The following is a 13,130-nucleotide window of genomic DNA, read 5'->3' on the forward strand; positions in this document are numbered from 1 at the left end:
TGGATAAGATTTCAATTTATGCCGTCATTGGCTGACACCACGGCCTGTGACATTTGTGAAAGTTCAAAGGTGAATGAATGTGCAGGAACCCAGAACTCACATTCAGGTGACTCTCCGTGGTAATGTCAGCAGGAAGTCCTTTAGCTTTGTAGCGTCCCTCTGCTACTCTGGTGGTTAAATGCCACAGAGCTCTGTCTAAAACCCAGGCTGGGCGCAGGTGAGGAGAGTTCACCAGGTTATATCCACATTCTGGATGCTCCCTTATCCACCCGCTGTTAGCAGCTGTGCAGGACACAGAAGAGAAATTAACTGTTTAAATACTTTATTCATCACTGTTTTACTCTATGGCTTTTTGAAGATCTAATAATAGTCTGACAGTGAGTCAGACATACTGTATAAATCAAAGTTCAGTCTGTATATCAGGCTCATTTTACTGCTTGACCTTTCCTGAGAGAGAGAGGATGAGAGAGATCCACAGGGTGGTCACTGCTAGTAGGACAGCACACAGAAACAGTTTGATACAACGAGCATGTCAAATGAGAAAGTCTCAACATGTTCTGAAAAACTCTTTCAGAATAACTGTTAACCAGTTTTGCTATAAAATGTTTTACCACCAAGACTAAACTAAACCAAGCTAACTTTTTAATGGTCTTTAAATCTTGACATGATTCTATATAGATTTCAAGTGAAAGCCTTAGACAGGGCTACAGCTAGGACAGCAAGAGTACGTGAGCAGGAGCAAACATTGACCTTGCACGGGTCATCTAAGTCTGACTAAGTGTGGCAAAAATGGCACTTTTAAGTCTTGGTGTATTGAGTTAACTGCCATGTTGGACACTGTGGGGTGAAGGGTCAAAGAGAGAGCAGATTTCTCCTGTATTGGCTTCCCTTCATTGGCTCCCTGTTAAATCCAGAATTCAAAATCCTGCTCCTCACATACAAGGTCTTAAATCTTCTGTGCAAACTACGGATGACCAAAATGATCACAAGGATTTTGGTGCAGCAACCTCTTTGCAAACAGTTTCATCCAGCAGCAGCCAGCGACTGCCACTTGCCAACCAGTCAGTCAGATACATGTTCCTGCCTTGCACCTCGTGGTTATAGCACATCCAGAATGGAAGAAAATTCAATGTGTGCTTGAGGTCAGGGAAGAAACCTGTGAGGCTACACTTCCACACAGTCAATACTGAGCCCACTATAAGAAAGCAAATGTTTCCACTCTTCCCCACAGCACAGTGTTCACCTGCTGTGCTTCAAAGGTAACAAAACCAAGATCTTCCCCTTTTTTTTCCCTAAACGGCTTCTCTTTACTTCCCTTTATCATTGTGAGTCAACAACAATCTTTCCTGTTCTGTCAAACTTTACAGGATAGGGTTAATGATCTGTCTGAAAGTCCCGCCTATAAGACAGTTTAATGACACTTTCAATCCTGTAGAAATATGCTTTCACTGACAATCTGCATGTGTTGTTAGAAAACCTCTTGTAGTATAACATGTGGTGGAACAAAGACATGTGATTGCATAAATGTTCAGGCCAAATAAAAGTGAGTGTGGGCTTTAATAATGAAAGACTGAGTGTGTGCAGCATAACAAACCATGAGCTGTAAAACAAAGATCACAAATAAATGAAACAACTTGTTGCATGTACGCTGAGTGCACATATGTGGACTTCTCCATCCTTAGTCTATAATCTAATCCATGCATTATGAAAAGTGATGCACAGGATGTTCAGTCAGTGATCGGCTGCATGGACTGGCTCAGGAAGCTTTGTGATTCACTTCCCCTACTATCCTTTAAGGAAAGAAAACAGCTGCATTTCTGCTCTTTGTTAGCCAATTAGCACTCTTCATTAACATGTTCTGCTGTTGGTGTGCCTAGTTAACTTGAAGCTTTTAACTTCGTTAGTGGTTGGTACGAGCCGACCATGAAATTTCTGAAGGATGTTGCGTCGATGCAGTCACAACAATGTTTGTTACGTCTGATTGCAAAGCACAGGGTAGAGCGCTTAGAGGGGAGATGTCAGAATCTAAGGACAGCAGTAAGCAGCCGCCTCACATCAGATGCAGGAGGTGACCTTTCACCTCTGAGGGGAAGGAAACTGTGTTGTAGTACACTAATGAATGGCCCTCCTTGTGGCTCCTACTATGTTCTAAGGCAACATGGATATCAACATTTTACAATGATATTTAAAAAACAACATGAAAAAGAAAAACCTCCCACAAACAGTGACCAACTCACCAGTATGATTATACACCACATCTGTGATGCACAGCATGTCCCACTCTGTCTTTAGCTTCTCCACTAGCGCCCCCACATCTGTCCAGTCGTAGCTGCGACCCGCTGGGCTGAACTCTGGGTTGACGCTCAGCTGGTCAGCTAAGGAGTAGCAGGACCTGGACTCCCCCAGAGTCTGCAGTGGAGTGAAGTGGATCATGTTGTATCCTGGAAGACAAACCCACATACGTACTATTAATCCTTCTGTACGACATTTTGTTTGATAGTCCTGACATGTGATGAATCCCCTGCACTGCACTGTGTCCATGTGCTGTAGCACACACAGACTCGTATACACACATGCAAGAATGGAGGGTTGATTTCAGAGAGTTTAGGCAGATGACATGAAGCAAGGTCGTCAATAACAACCAAGATTTGCATGTGACTGAATTTGCATTTTATAATTTAACACAAAAGAAAGAACCAGAGCCAGTGTGGGCGATCCATGCTAACCTACCCGACTCCTTGGCCACTCTAAGTCTATCTGGCCAGTCATCCAAGTGTCCTAGACATTTGGACAGGTAGGTCTGGATGGTGATGCAGTCTAACGGCAAAATGTGATCGTCAGCCCCGACACGGAGAACTGGATCCACCACAATATAACCACCTCCTATACGCTCCGAGTCTCTGTTGGAAAAAGATCAAATTCAACACAAATTACATACGCCAGGTTAAGGAAATATACAAAGGTGTCATATCACAATGTCATTGATAGACTGACATCATGTATTTACATTCTCTAGATAACACAACAGTGAGACAAGCGCAGGCTTATCTGAGAGCCACGAGTCAGTTTCAGATGATGATGGAGTACCTAACAGTGAGGATGAGGAGGTGATACTTGTAGCTGCTGATATGCAACCCAAAAGCAAACAAAGCATTTAAGTAAGTGTTGCTGGAGGACTCTCTGCTTAGAGTCTGTGACAGGAGGAGCAGAGGGATGGATGGAAATGAGCGATGTGGCTACATGATGGGAACGGAGGGCGAGTGGTTAAAACGCCTGAGCCAAGAAGCCACATTGCTGGGAGAGGTTTCAGTTTAAAAATATTATTCAGACTGAGTTACATCACTTTAGATATTATTACTGTTATACTGTTGACCATAATATTTTATTACAGAGATTAGAAAAATCCCACAGGTACTGTAGTACTGCACTGCGGTGCTTTGAAACATACCCATCTAATAGAGTCCAGTTTGTTAATGTAAATGTGGAGGCTGCTTCATATTAACTATGGCTTCCACAGGGTGCTGCAGGCTTTCCTTAGTATTAGGTATTGATACATGATTCCCAGTTTTATCTGTCCACGGGGCCAAATAACACACATCATCGCTATTACTTCTAGATTCAACTGTTGTAATTCGTCATTAAAAAAGCCTTCAGTTGATTCACAATGCTACAGGAAGAGTACTGACAGGGACTACAAACAGCACATTTCTCCTATATTGGCTTCTCTTCACTGAATCTAATTTAAAATCCTTCTCACATACAAGGTCTTAAATAATCAGGCCCCATTTTATCTTAATGACCCTATAGTGCCATATCACCCTATTAGAGCACTTTGTTCTCTAATTAGGGCTGGATCAGGTGACCCTGAATCCTCCCTTAGGTGTGCTGCAATAGACGTAGGCTGCTGGGGCAGCCATTAGTTATTAGTATGGCTCTCTTCTGTCCTGTCTGCCTCCCCCTGCAGGCCAGTCGCAGCACATGGCTCCCCGTCACAGTCTCTGGTTCTGCTGGAGGTTTCTTCCTGTTTTTCCTTCCGACTGTCGCCAAGTACTTGCTCATGTCTGACTGTTGAGGTTTTCTCCATTACTTTACGGTACAATATCAAATGCCTCGAGACAACTGTTGTTGTGATTTGGTAAAATATAAAGCCAGACCCTGAACTGGAACAGGTAACAAAGGTGAGCACTGAGGCTTGCAACATTCCTACCTCTACATGTTTTGATGAATCACTGCGGTGATTACTTCAAAAGTCTCTTTGGGCTGGTTTACAACTTCGTCAGTTTTGTTTTCAAACACAAACACAAAGGAAGATTGTATCATGTCCTTGTTAATTAAAAAAAAAAAAAAGAAGTTTATTTTGAAACTCTGTTTCTTGAACATGGTTGGTGGAACAGAGCTTCGAGTTAGTGAACTGGACCTTTCAACCACACCTGTTGTTGGTGCCTTTTGGAGGATTTGGTATCACCTGCTGAGTGGTACAGAGTTCCACAATTAAAACTATCTGTTAGAATGAATCTGCAGGATGTCTGTGCATTGCACCAGTACATGTTGTGCATGAACCCTGTCGAGTAAACTATACTGGTTTGTACTAGGCATTCCACCCACTGCTCTAAATGTTGTCTGAATATTACTGGATCCTTTCTGGATGGCGGTACAGAGAAAAGCTAACTCTGAGGCTTCCAGATGTCAGACACCATTTGGTGACATCAAAGTGGCGACATCCATTTTTCATTTACATGCTATAGTAAATAAGAGAGCAATCCCAAACGTAAGGTCTCCTATTGTTTTAGAAATGCAAGCAACCGTTTATTTTCCATAATATGTGCATCATTTTAAAACTTGAAGACTTATTTTCCTACATAATCGCCATTTGGTCGATGCATTTTTGTAGACGTTGTGACAGTTTTACAATGCCCATGTCATAGCCGCTTGCTGCAGAATCGCCTTCCTGACAAATGTTTCTTCAACTTTGGGAATTCAATTCAATTCAATTAAATTTTATTTATATAGCGCCAAATCACAACAGAAGTCACCTCAAGGCGCTTTATATTGTACAGTAGATCGCTCAATAATAAATACAGAGAAAAACCCAACAATCATATGACCCCCTATGAGCAAGCACTTTGGCGACAGTGGGAAGGAAAAACTCCCTTTTAACAGGAAGAAACCTCCGGCAGAATCAGGCTCAGGGAGGGGCGGGGCCATCCGCTGTGATTGGTTGGGATGAGAGAAGGAAAACAGGATAAAGACATGCTGTGGAAGAGAGACAGATTAATAACAGATATGATTCGATGCAGAGAGGTCTATTAACACATAGTGAGTGAGAAAGGTGACTGGAAAGGAAAAACTCAATGCATCATGGGAATCCCCGGCAGCCTACGTCTATTACAGCATAACTAAGGGAGGATTCAGGGTCACCTGGTCCAGCCCTAACTATATGCTTTAGCAAAAAGGAAAGTTTGAAGCCTAATCTTGAAAGTAGAGATAGTGTCTGTCTCCTGAATCCAAACTGGAAGCTGGTTCCACAGAAGAGGGGCCTGAAAACTGAAGGCTCTCCCTCCCATTCTACTTTTAAATACTCTAGGAACAACAAGTAAGCCTGCAGTGTGAGAGCGAAGTGCTCTAATAGGGTGATATGGTACTACAAGGTCATTAAGATAAGATGGGGCCTGATTATTTAAGACCTTGTATGTGAGGAGCAGGATTTTGAATTCAATTCTGGATTTAACAGGAAGCCAATGAAGGGAAGCCAAAACAGGAGAAATCTGCTCTCTCTTTCTAGTCCCTGTCAGGACTCTTGCTGCAGCATTTTGGATCAGCTGAAGGCTTTTCAGCGAGTTTTTAGGACATCCTGATAATAATGAATTACAGTAGTCCAGCCTGGAAGTGATGAATGCATGAACTAGTTTTTCAGCATCACTCTGAGACAGGATATTTCTAATTTTAGAGATGTTGCGCAAATGGAAGAAAGCAGTCTTACATTTTTGTTTAATATGTGCATTGAAGGACATGTCCTGGTCAAAAATGACTCCAAGGTTCCTCACAGCATTACTGGAGGCCAAGGTAATGCCATCCAGAGTAAGAATCTGCTTAGATACCATATTTCTAAGATTTTCAGGGCCGAGTACAATAACCTCAGATTGATCTGAATTAAGAAGCAGAAAGTTAGCGGCCATCCAGGTCTTTATGTCTTTAAGACATTCCTGCAGTTTAACTAATTGGTGTGTGTTACCTGGCTTCATGGATAGATAGAGCTGCGTGTCATCTGCATAGCAGTGAAAATGTATGCTATGTCTTCTAATGATGCTGCCTAAGGGAAGCATGTATAATTTAAACAGAATTGGTCCTAGCACTGAACCCTGTGGAACACCATAATTGACCTTAGTGTGTGAAGAGGACTCTCCATTTACATGTACAAATTGGAGTCTATTAGATAGATATGATACAAACCACTGCAGTACAGTACCTGTAATACCTACAGCATGCTCTAATCGCTCTAATAGGATATTATGGTCAACAGTATTGAACGCTGCACTGAGGTCTAGCAGGACAAGCACAGAGATGAGTCCACTGTCAGAGGCCATAAGAAGATCATTTGTAACCTTCACTAAAGCTGTTTCTGTGCTGTGATGAGCTCTGAAACCTGACTGAAACGCTTCAAATAAGCCATTCCTCTGCAGATGATCTGTTAGCTGTTTGACAACTACTCTTTCAAGGATGTTTGATATGAAAGGAAGGTTGGAGATTGGCCTATAATTAGCTAAGACTGCTGGGTCTAGAGATGCTTTTTAAGTAAAGGTTTAACTACAGCCAGCTTGAAGGCCTGTGGTACATAGCCGATTATTAGAGATAGGTTGATCATATTTAAGATTGAAGAATTAATTAATGGCAGGACTTCTTTGAGCAGTTTTGTAGGAATGGGGTCTAAAAGACACGTTGATGGTTTGGAGGAATTAATTATTGAAGTTAACTCAGAAAGATCAATTGGAGAAAAAGAGTCTAACTTTACATTAATGGTACTGAAAGTAGCTGTAGATAATATTACATCTGTGGGATGATTATGGGTAATTTTTTCTCTAATGATAAAAATGTTATTTGTGAAGAAGTTCATGAAGTCATTACTAGTTAACAGGTGGTAGTCACTGGGTGTGAAGTCCGGACTGTAGGGTGGGTGGGTGATGATGTTCCAACCAAAGTTTTGCAGGAGAGCGACAGTTTGACGGGCAATGTGTGGGGATGCGGTGTCGTGAAGAATGCTTACGCCCTTGCTCAGCATTCCTCTTCTCCGCTTCTGAAATGTCCTTCTGAGTTTTCCCAGTGTTTCACAGTATCTGTCAGCGTTTATTGTGGTCCCAACAGGCAGAAAGTCAACCAACAATACCCTCTGTCCCAAAACACAGTTGCGCACTGCGGGTTAAGCTTCTCCATGACACCGCGTGTCCACACGTCGCTTGTCAAACTGTCGCTCTCCTACAGGAGAGCTTACTTTTGCGTTTGCCCTCGTACAAGTTTTGGGGGCGTCAGTATAACTGCAAATGAATGGTTCATATGCAGCTCCAGTTAAATGAAGACAATAAATGTAATATTCTTAATATTGTCTCTAAATGTTACAAATCTGAAAGTGCTCAAATTAGTTAAACTCAATTTTATTTATACAGCACCAAATCACAATTACCCCAAGGCGCTTTATATTATAAGGTAGACCCTACAATAATACATACAGAGAAAAACCCAACAATCATATGACCCCCTATGAGCAAGCACTTTGGTGACAGTGGGAAGGAAAAACTCCCTTTTAACAGGAAGAAACCTCAAGCAGAACCAGGCTCAGGGAGGGGCGGGGCCATCTGCTGCGACCGGTTAAGGTTGCTGCTCTAGTCTGTATGCCAAATATCCTTGGGCCAGATACAAACCCCAAGTGCTCTGGGAGATTGCTTTCAACTGGAATATTAATTTATAACTTAAAAAATAGTTAATTAGTTTCTGGTTTGATTCCCACCTAGCCAGACCTATTCAGCATGTTATTCCAGGACTGGCCGGCATCTCTGACTGACACCTTTATCAGGCTGTTTCAAAAAGTATTCACTTCTTCAACAATTTATAGTTCTACAATAATTTTAAATAAAAATGGACAAATGAAGAACAAACTGTCTAACATAAAGACATGCTATCACGGGCTTTAGTGATAGCATGAATGATTCCAACAAAATGATTTAACTGTTGGAATATTTTACACTGCATTTTCCTGAATTCAGCTTTGACATTGAAACCCTGGATTCATGAAATGTGGGCGACTGTCAGGAGGGTCTTACACATATCCAAAGTAGTACTGATAGGACCCAGCCAACTTGAGGTCCAGGGAGCAGAACTTATCCGAGTCTTCTTCTTTTCCTGTTGGGTAGGTCCATGGCAAAACACGGAAGTTGTTTCGGTCAAACAGCTGTCCTTCAAGTGGATAGTTGGTGTGCACCATAACCTTCTTTCCCTGAAGGCTTGGACCAAGACGGAACTGCAGCTCAAACCCTGGACAGACAAAAGTACGACACAAACTGAACAAACTGTGTTGGGAATTTGGACAGTAAGGAAAATTCCACTTTGTCTTCACCCTGTTAAAATGTCACAACTGCTTTGTGTCTCAATAAGTCTGAAAAGATTCACTTCTTGCAGTAATCATTATTGCTACCCACTCACAAGACAATCCCACATCCCTCACACAGACACAGACACACACACACAGAGTCATTAGCAGAAAACTGTAGGTCTTGTTGGTCCTTCCAGAGTTAGGACAGAGTTTAATTGTCTGTCTATAAATAGTCCCATATGAGACAGGTAGCCAACAAAATCCTTATCAGATGCAGAGCCCTCTAAATGCCAAGTGGCACATCTCTTCAACCCTTTCAGCCAAGCCGACACGCACACAAACATTTCATGCATGCACAAACACACATACATGGTGCATCCCAACTATCACCCAGAAAGACCACACACAGCACTCAGACAGCCAGCAGCTGTGACTCTGACTGCAGACATAGAAAACTACAGAGATCATTGTAGCTAAGTTACACAATGATTAAATCATTCTGCTGACCACCAATTGACATATTATTGCTGATGTGAATTACAATTTTACCTAACCTGTGTTTCCCCTCAGACAGCAGTTTCAATGCTCTGATCCCTGGAATACATTTGACTGATTCTCTAGCTTCACATTTCAGAGAACAAAGTGACCAATAACCAGAGTTTGTTGTTGGTGTTTGTGTTGTCAAATGAGGAAAATCAATTTTAACCATGGACAGGATGACTGTAGGGCTACAATACCTCCTCAGTTACCTAGCTTGTTTCCCGACTGCTTGGGATGATTTGCTAGGGAACAGCTAATGGTGGCTAAGTTACCATCGCCCTCACCTAGCTAACTGCAGGATTTTTGAGGTCTCCAATTCCCTGAGCTTGGCCTCCAAAGCTGGAAACGCATCTTTAACACTGAGGCCGAGGAATAACTAAACATTTGATACACCGAGTAGGAAAGTGATGAAAGGTCACATGACGAAGCCACACCCAACTGATTTCAGCTAAGAGTTAAGCTAAAAGCTATGCTACACTAACAAATCCAAAAGACAACATGAGAAATAAGATAAATATAATTTTCAGAAACTGTATTTCTGATAAAGCGTGTGAAGGATGCACTATGAAATAAGATGTAGGAATGAGTGGACACGTGAACAAAATGAAATGGCTTTGATTTATATTTTCTGCATGATTTTATATACATTCAGAAAAGCCCTTCCTAACTTATGATTTTCATGAATGCTGTTACAAAAGCCAATAATGACAAAAATTCAAACAGTCGGTAATATTCCACATTTTTGTTTAGACATGGACACGTTTCCATTACATCCCCCTGATGTCAGTATAGATTACTACAGATGCAGATTAAAGGTACACGTATACAGTACTACGTCTTTCTACAAAACTTTTTAAAATAAGACGTAACCAAGAAGTGTTAAAGCTGAACCTTGGTACCTTCCACATAGAGCTGGGCAATAGAACGATAACGATATGTATTGCGAAATAACTTTTTCTCGATAGAAAAAATAAACTATTGCGATAGACCTTGCTCTCTTAAAAAAAAAAAGAAAAAAGAAAAGAACAGCCAATCCAAATTAAGTAGCGCAGAGCCGAACCAATCACAGCCGCAGCGTCACGTCACGTGACTTGTTACGTACAGCACAAGTGCCAAGCCGCACATGTGTAGTTTGGGAAGCAGCCAGCCGGGCTGCCCAGGTAATGGAGGAAATGAGTGTGCCGACTAGAGAAAAATCAACCGAGAGCGTAGGTGACCAGGTGACCGAAGAGAAAAGAGATGATGGTTCCAATGCCGGAGAGATTGTCGAACGGAAGGGCCACAGAAGTTCCGTAGTGCGAAGGTATTTCGTAGTGATGTGTCGGTCGCGAACGAAATGGCTCTTAGAGCCAGATTTTTGACGTGAACGACGCGAGCCGGCTCCTTATCGCGAGCCCTGGGGGTTTTTTTTCCTTTCTTTCTCTCACCCTCTCTCTCGCACTTTTTTTCCCCCGCTTCACTCCGCACGCGAGCCTTGTGCTTTGCGCTGGGAAGAGGGGGGAGGGGCGGTAGTTACACTCGCAGTAGCACAGGAACAGAGCGGGAGGGAGAGAGAGAAAGAGAGCCAGGGACAACAACATCACATTAGAAAGGTATAGTAATCATCCACAACTATTTTCAGTTGCGGATGATAAAGGATTCAGAAAGTTCAGAAAGCTATACAACAAGGAGAGATTGAGAATTTCCTTTTAGTTCTCAGTTTATTTGATATTGACAAAAGTTAGTCAATTTTGTCTGTTCTTCTATAAAACGACCTAAGATTTATTTTTAGAATTAATATTTTGTTTCTAAGTGGAATTGACAATTTAGTCTGTTTGTTTGTTCTATTTTGAAACTTAAACGCTTTAGCGGCTGCCTTTTGTGTAGTTTGCAATATTTGCCTTTATTTATCTGAAAAAGTCTCATGTTCCTTAAGTACATCTACCCTGTTGAACTTATTATGGGAAATAAATATTCAAATCAAGACAAGCTGCTGATTATTTCACATTTTACTTGTGAGTAATGGCACATTTAAATCTTACAAATATAGTTATTTGGCTTATATCGTGATATATATAGTTATCGCCTGAAATGAAAAAAAACATATCGTGATATGAAAAAATCTTATATCGCCCAGCTCTACTTCCACATGAAACAATGGTTCCCTCAATTCCTTTCCTCAGAGTGAGGACTATAGCTCATCAGTATAACACTGGTATATATTCCTTATGCAAACAGAAAAAAAATTGGATCAGTGCATCCCTACCTTTAACAAATATATAATAACCTGCAACTGCATCTGCTTACAGTAATGCAATAACCACCATTCTTCCAATGCAGATGTCTGTGCCATTTTCTCACAGTCATAACACTGACAGGCTACGCATGACTGTTTCAGTCTTATCCCCTTATTATGTTTCAATTAAACTGTTTAACCTACATTTACGTGAGCTATGTCCAACATGAACAAATATAAATACAACTAACAAACAAACAAAACAAAACAGGGATTTTTGCATTTATAGGGATTGTTGCAGAATTTTTAAAGGTTTATACCAGTGGTTCCCAAAGTGTGGGGCCCGCCCCCTAGGGGGGGCGCAGAGCTATTGCGGGGGGCGTGGCATGAAAAGGGAAAAAAAACAAAAACAAAAACAACGCTTGGACAATGCTAGCAGGGGGCGCCCACACAAACGCAAAGCAGGAGATGAAGCATTGCTGAATATGTTTCCAAACCAACTTCATTCTAAGCCAAAGACTAGAAAATATGGCGAAGCATATCTTCCCTTTGGTTTCACCTGCACAAGTGCTGAGGTAGGTCTCCCTGCAGAATACCCGTGTAGGTGCGGACGGAGCGTAAAAGAGTTGGTAGTTTATTTTCTTACTACCTGTAATTTATTGCAGATTATTTGTATTTGCTTAATTGTTTAATAAATGTTTGAGGTGTGAAATAAACCGCAATGGAGCAAAATATGGGTGTGTGTGGTTGAAGGATGTGTGTGTGCGTGCGTGCGTGCGTGCGCGCGTGCACGCGCGGGGGTCGGGGGGCGCGAACATTTTTCTTGTTAAACAAGGGGGGCCCAGCAAAAAAAGTTTGGGAACCACTGGTTTATGCTTAGTCTTGCATTTAAACCAAGGAATAATGTCTACGCTGTGTGTCTGGATAGGTCTTCAACAGTGGTTTACTGACTATTTGGCTCAATATTAATACATAAATATATATATGTGGATTCAACATTTCCAACCTTTTCAACAGAAACAACAAGACACAATTTTCTGCACAATTTTGCTCAAAAGCAGCTAATCTGAGGTACTTTTACACCAACATCCAAATAGATCCACATTAGACCAAAGTGACCCTGCAAGTTTTCCTGATTCAAATTTTCAATGTATAAAATTGGTTGCATATAAAAACATTAACAACCAACAAGCAGCTTAGTAGATGGAGCCACTGCAGCATAATATTAAACAGTATATTAAATGCAGGATTTTTAAAAATAATTGCAGTACAGTGCAGTACATTCAGTAATACAGTCAGGTTCTTACCTTGCTCGAGTCTGAACAGAGTTCTCTCTAAATTCTGCTTGTCGTTGAGCATGAGGACTCTAATCTGCTTCAGGTGTTGAGGCAACATACTGTGAGAATCGGTTCAGATTTATACTGATCCCTGCCCTCCTGTCAGGACAAAAACAGGCAGGTTACTACATGACCTACTGTGAAACACATTTTCTAACTAAACACAATGAGAGCCATCTGTCTAATCAGCAAAATTCCACTCTGTGGAGCAATGCACCAGCAGGAATCTTAATATTGGAAGTGTATGTGCCATATCAGCATTGCAGTCCAACTGGCCTCAGGTAGCACCAAGTCTAATTGAAAAATCCAAGCTCAAAATTTTGGTTTAACAACTACAAAGTTCTTAAACACTGTATTGACATAGAAAGGTGCAGAGTCTTAAAGGCTTGTCTTTGTGCCTGCTGTCTTTAAAGACTGGCTGATGTTGATGATTAAAAATCACAGTTTGGTCTTTGGA

At 41.4% G+C, this 13,130-nt stretch overlaps 1 protein-coding gene across 3 annotated transcripts in view; it reads right to left on the bottom strand.

The window, feature by feature from the left end:
* The window catches only part of agla (amylo-alpha-1, 6-glucosidase, 4-alpha-glucanotransferase a), a 59,779-nt gene that overhangs the window by 44,140 nt on the left and 2,509 nt on the right, over positions 1-13,130 (bottom strand). For all 3 annotated transcript variants that reach the window (XM_003459407.5, XM_005464960.4, XM_025899996.1), the window contains exons 2-6: positions 12,644-12,772; positions 8,313-8,523; positions 2,731-2,900; positions 2,238-2,441; positions 101-282 (exon numbers count right to left, since the gene is read on the bottom strand). In XM_003459407.5, coding sequence (XP_003459455.1) covers positions 101-282; positions 2,238-2,441; positions 2,731-2,900; positions 8,313-8,523; positions 12,644-12,731 — 855 coding nt within the window. In that variant the 5' untranslated portion in view covers positions 12,732-12,772. The remainder of the gene's footprint in view (positions 1-100; positions 283-2,237; positions 2,442-2,730; positions 2,901-8,312; positions 8,524-12,643; positions 12,773-13,130) is intronic.

This window comes from Oreochromis niloticus, linkage group LG18, assembly GCF_001858045.2.
Source record: "Oreochromis niloticus isolate F11D_XX linkage group LG18, O_niloticus_UMD_NMBU, whole genome shotgun sequence".
Lineage (NCBI taxonomy): Eukaryota > Metazoa > Chordata > Actinopteri > Cichliformes > Cichlidae > Oreochromis > Oreochromis niloticus.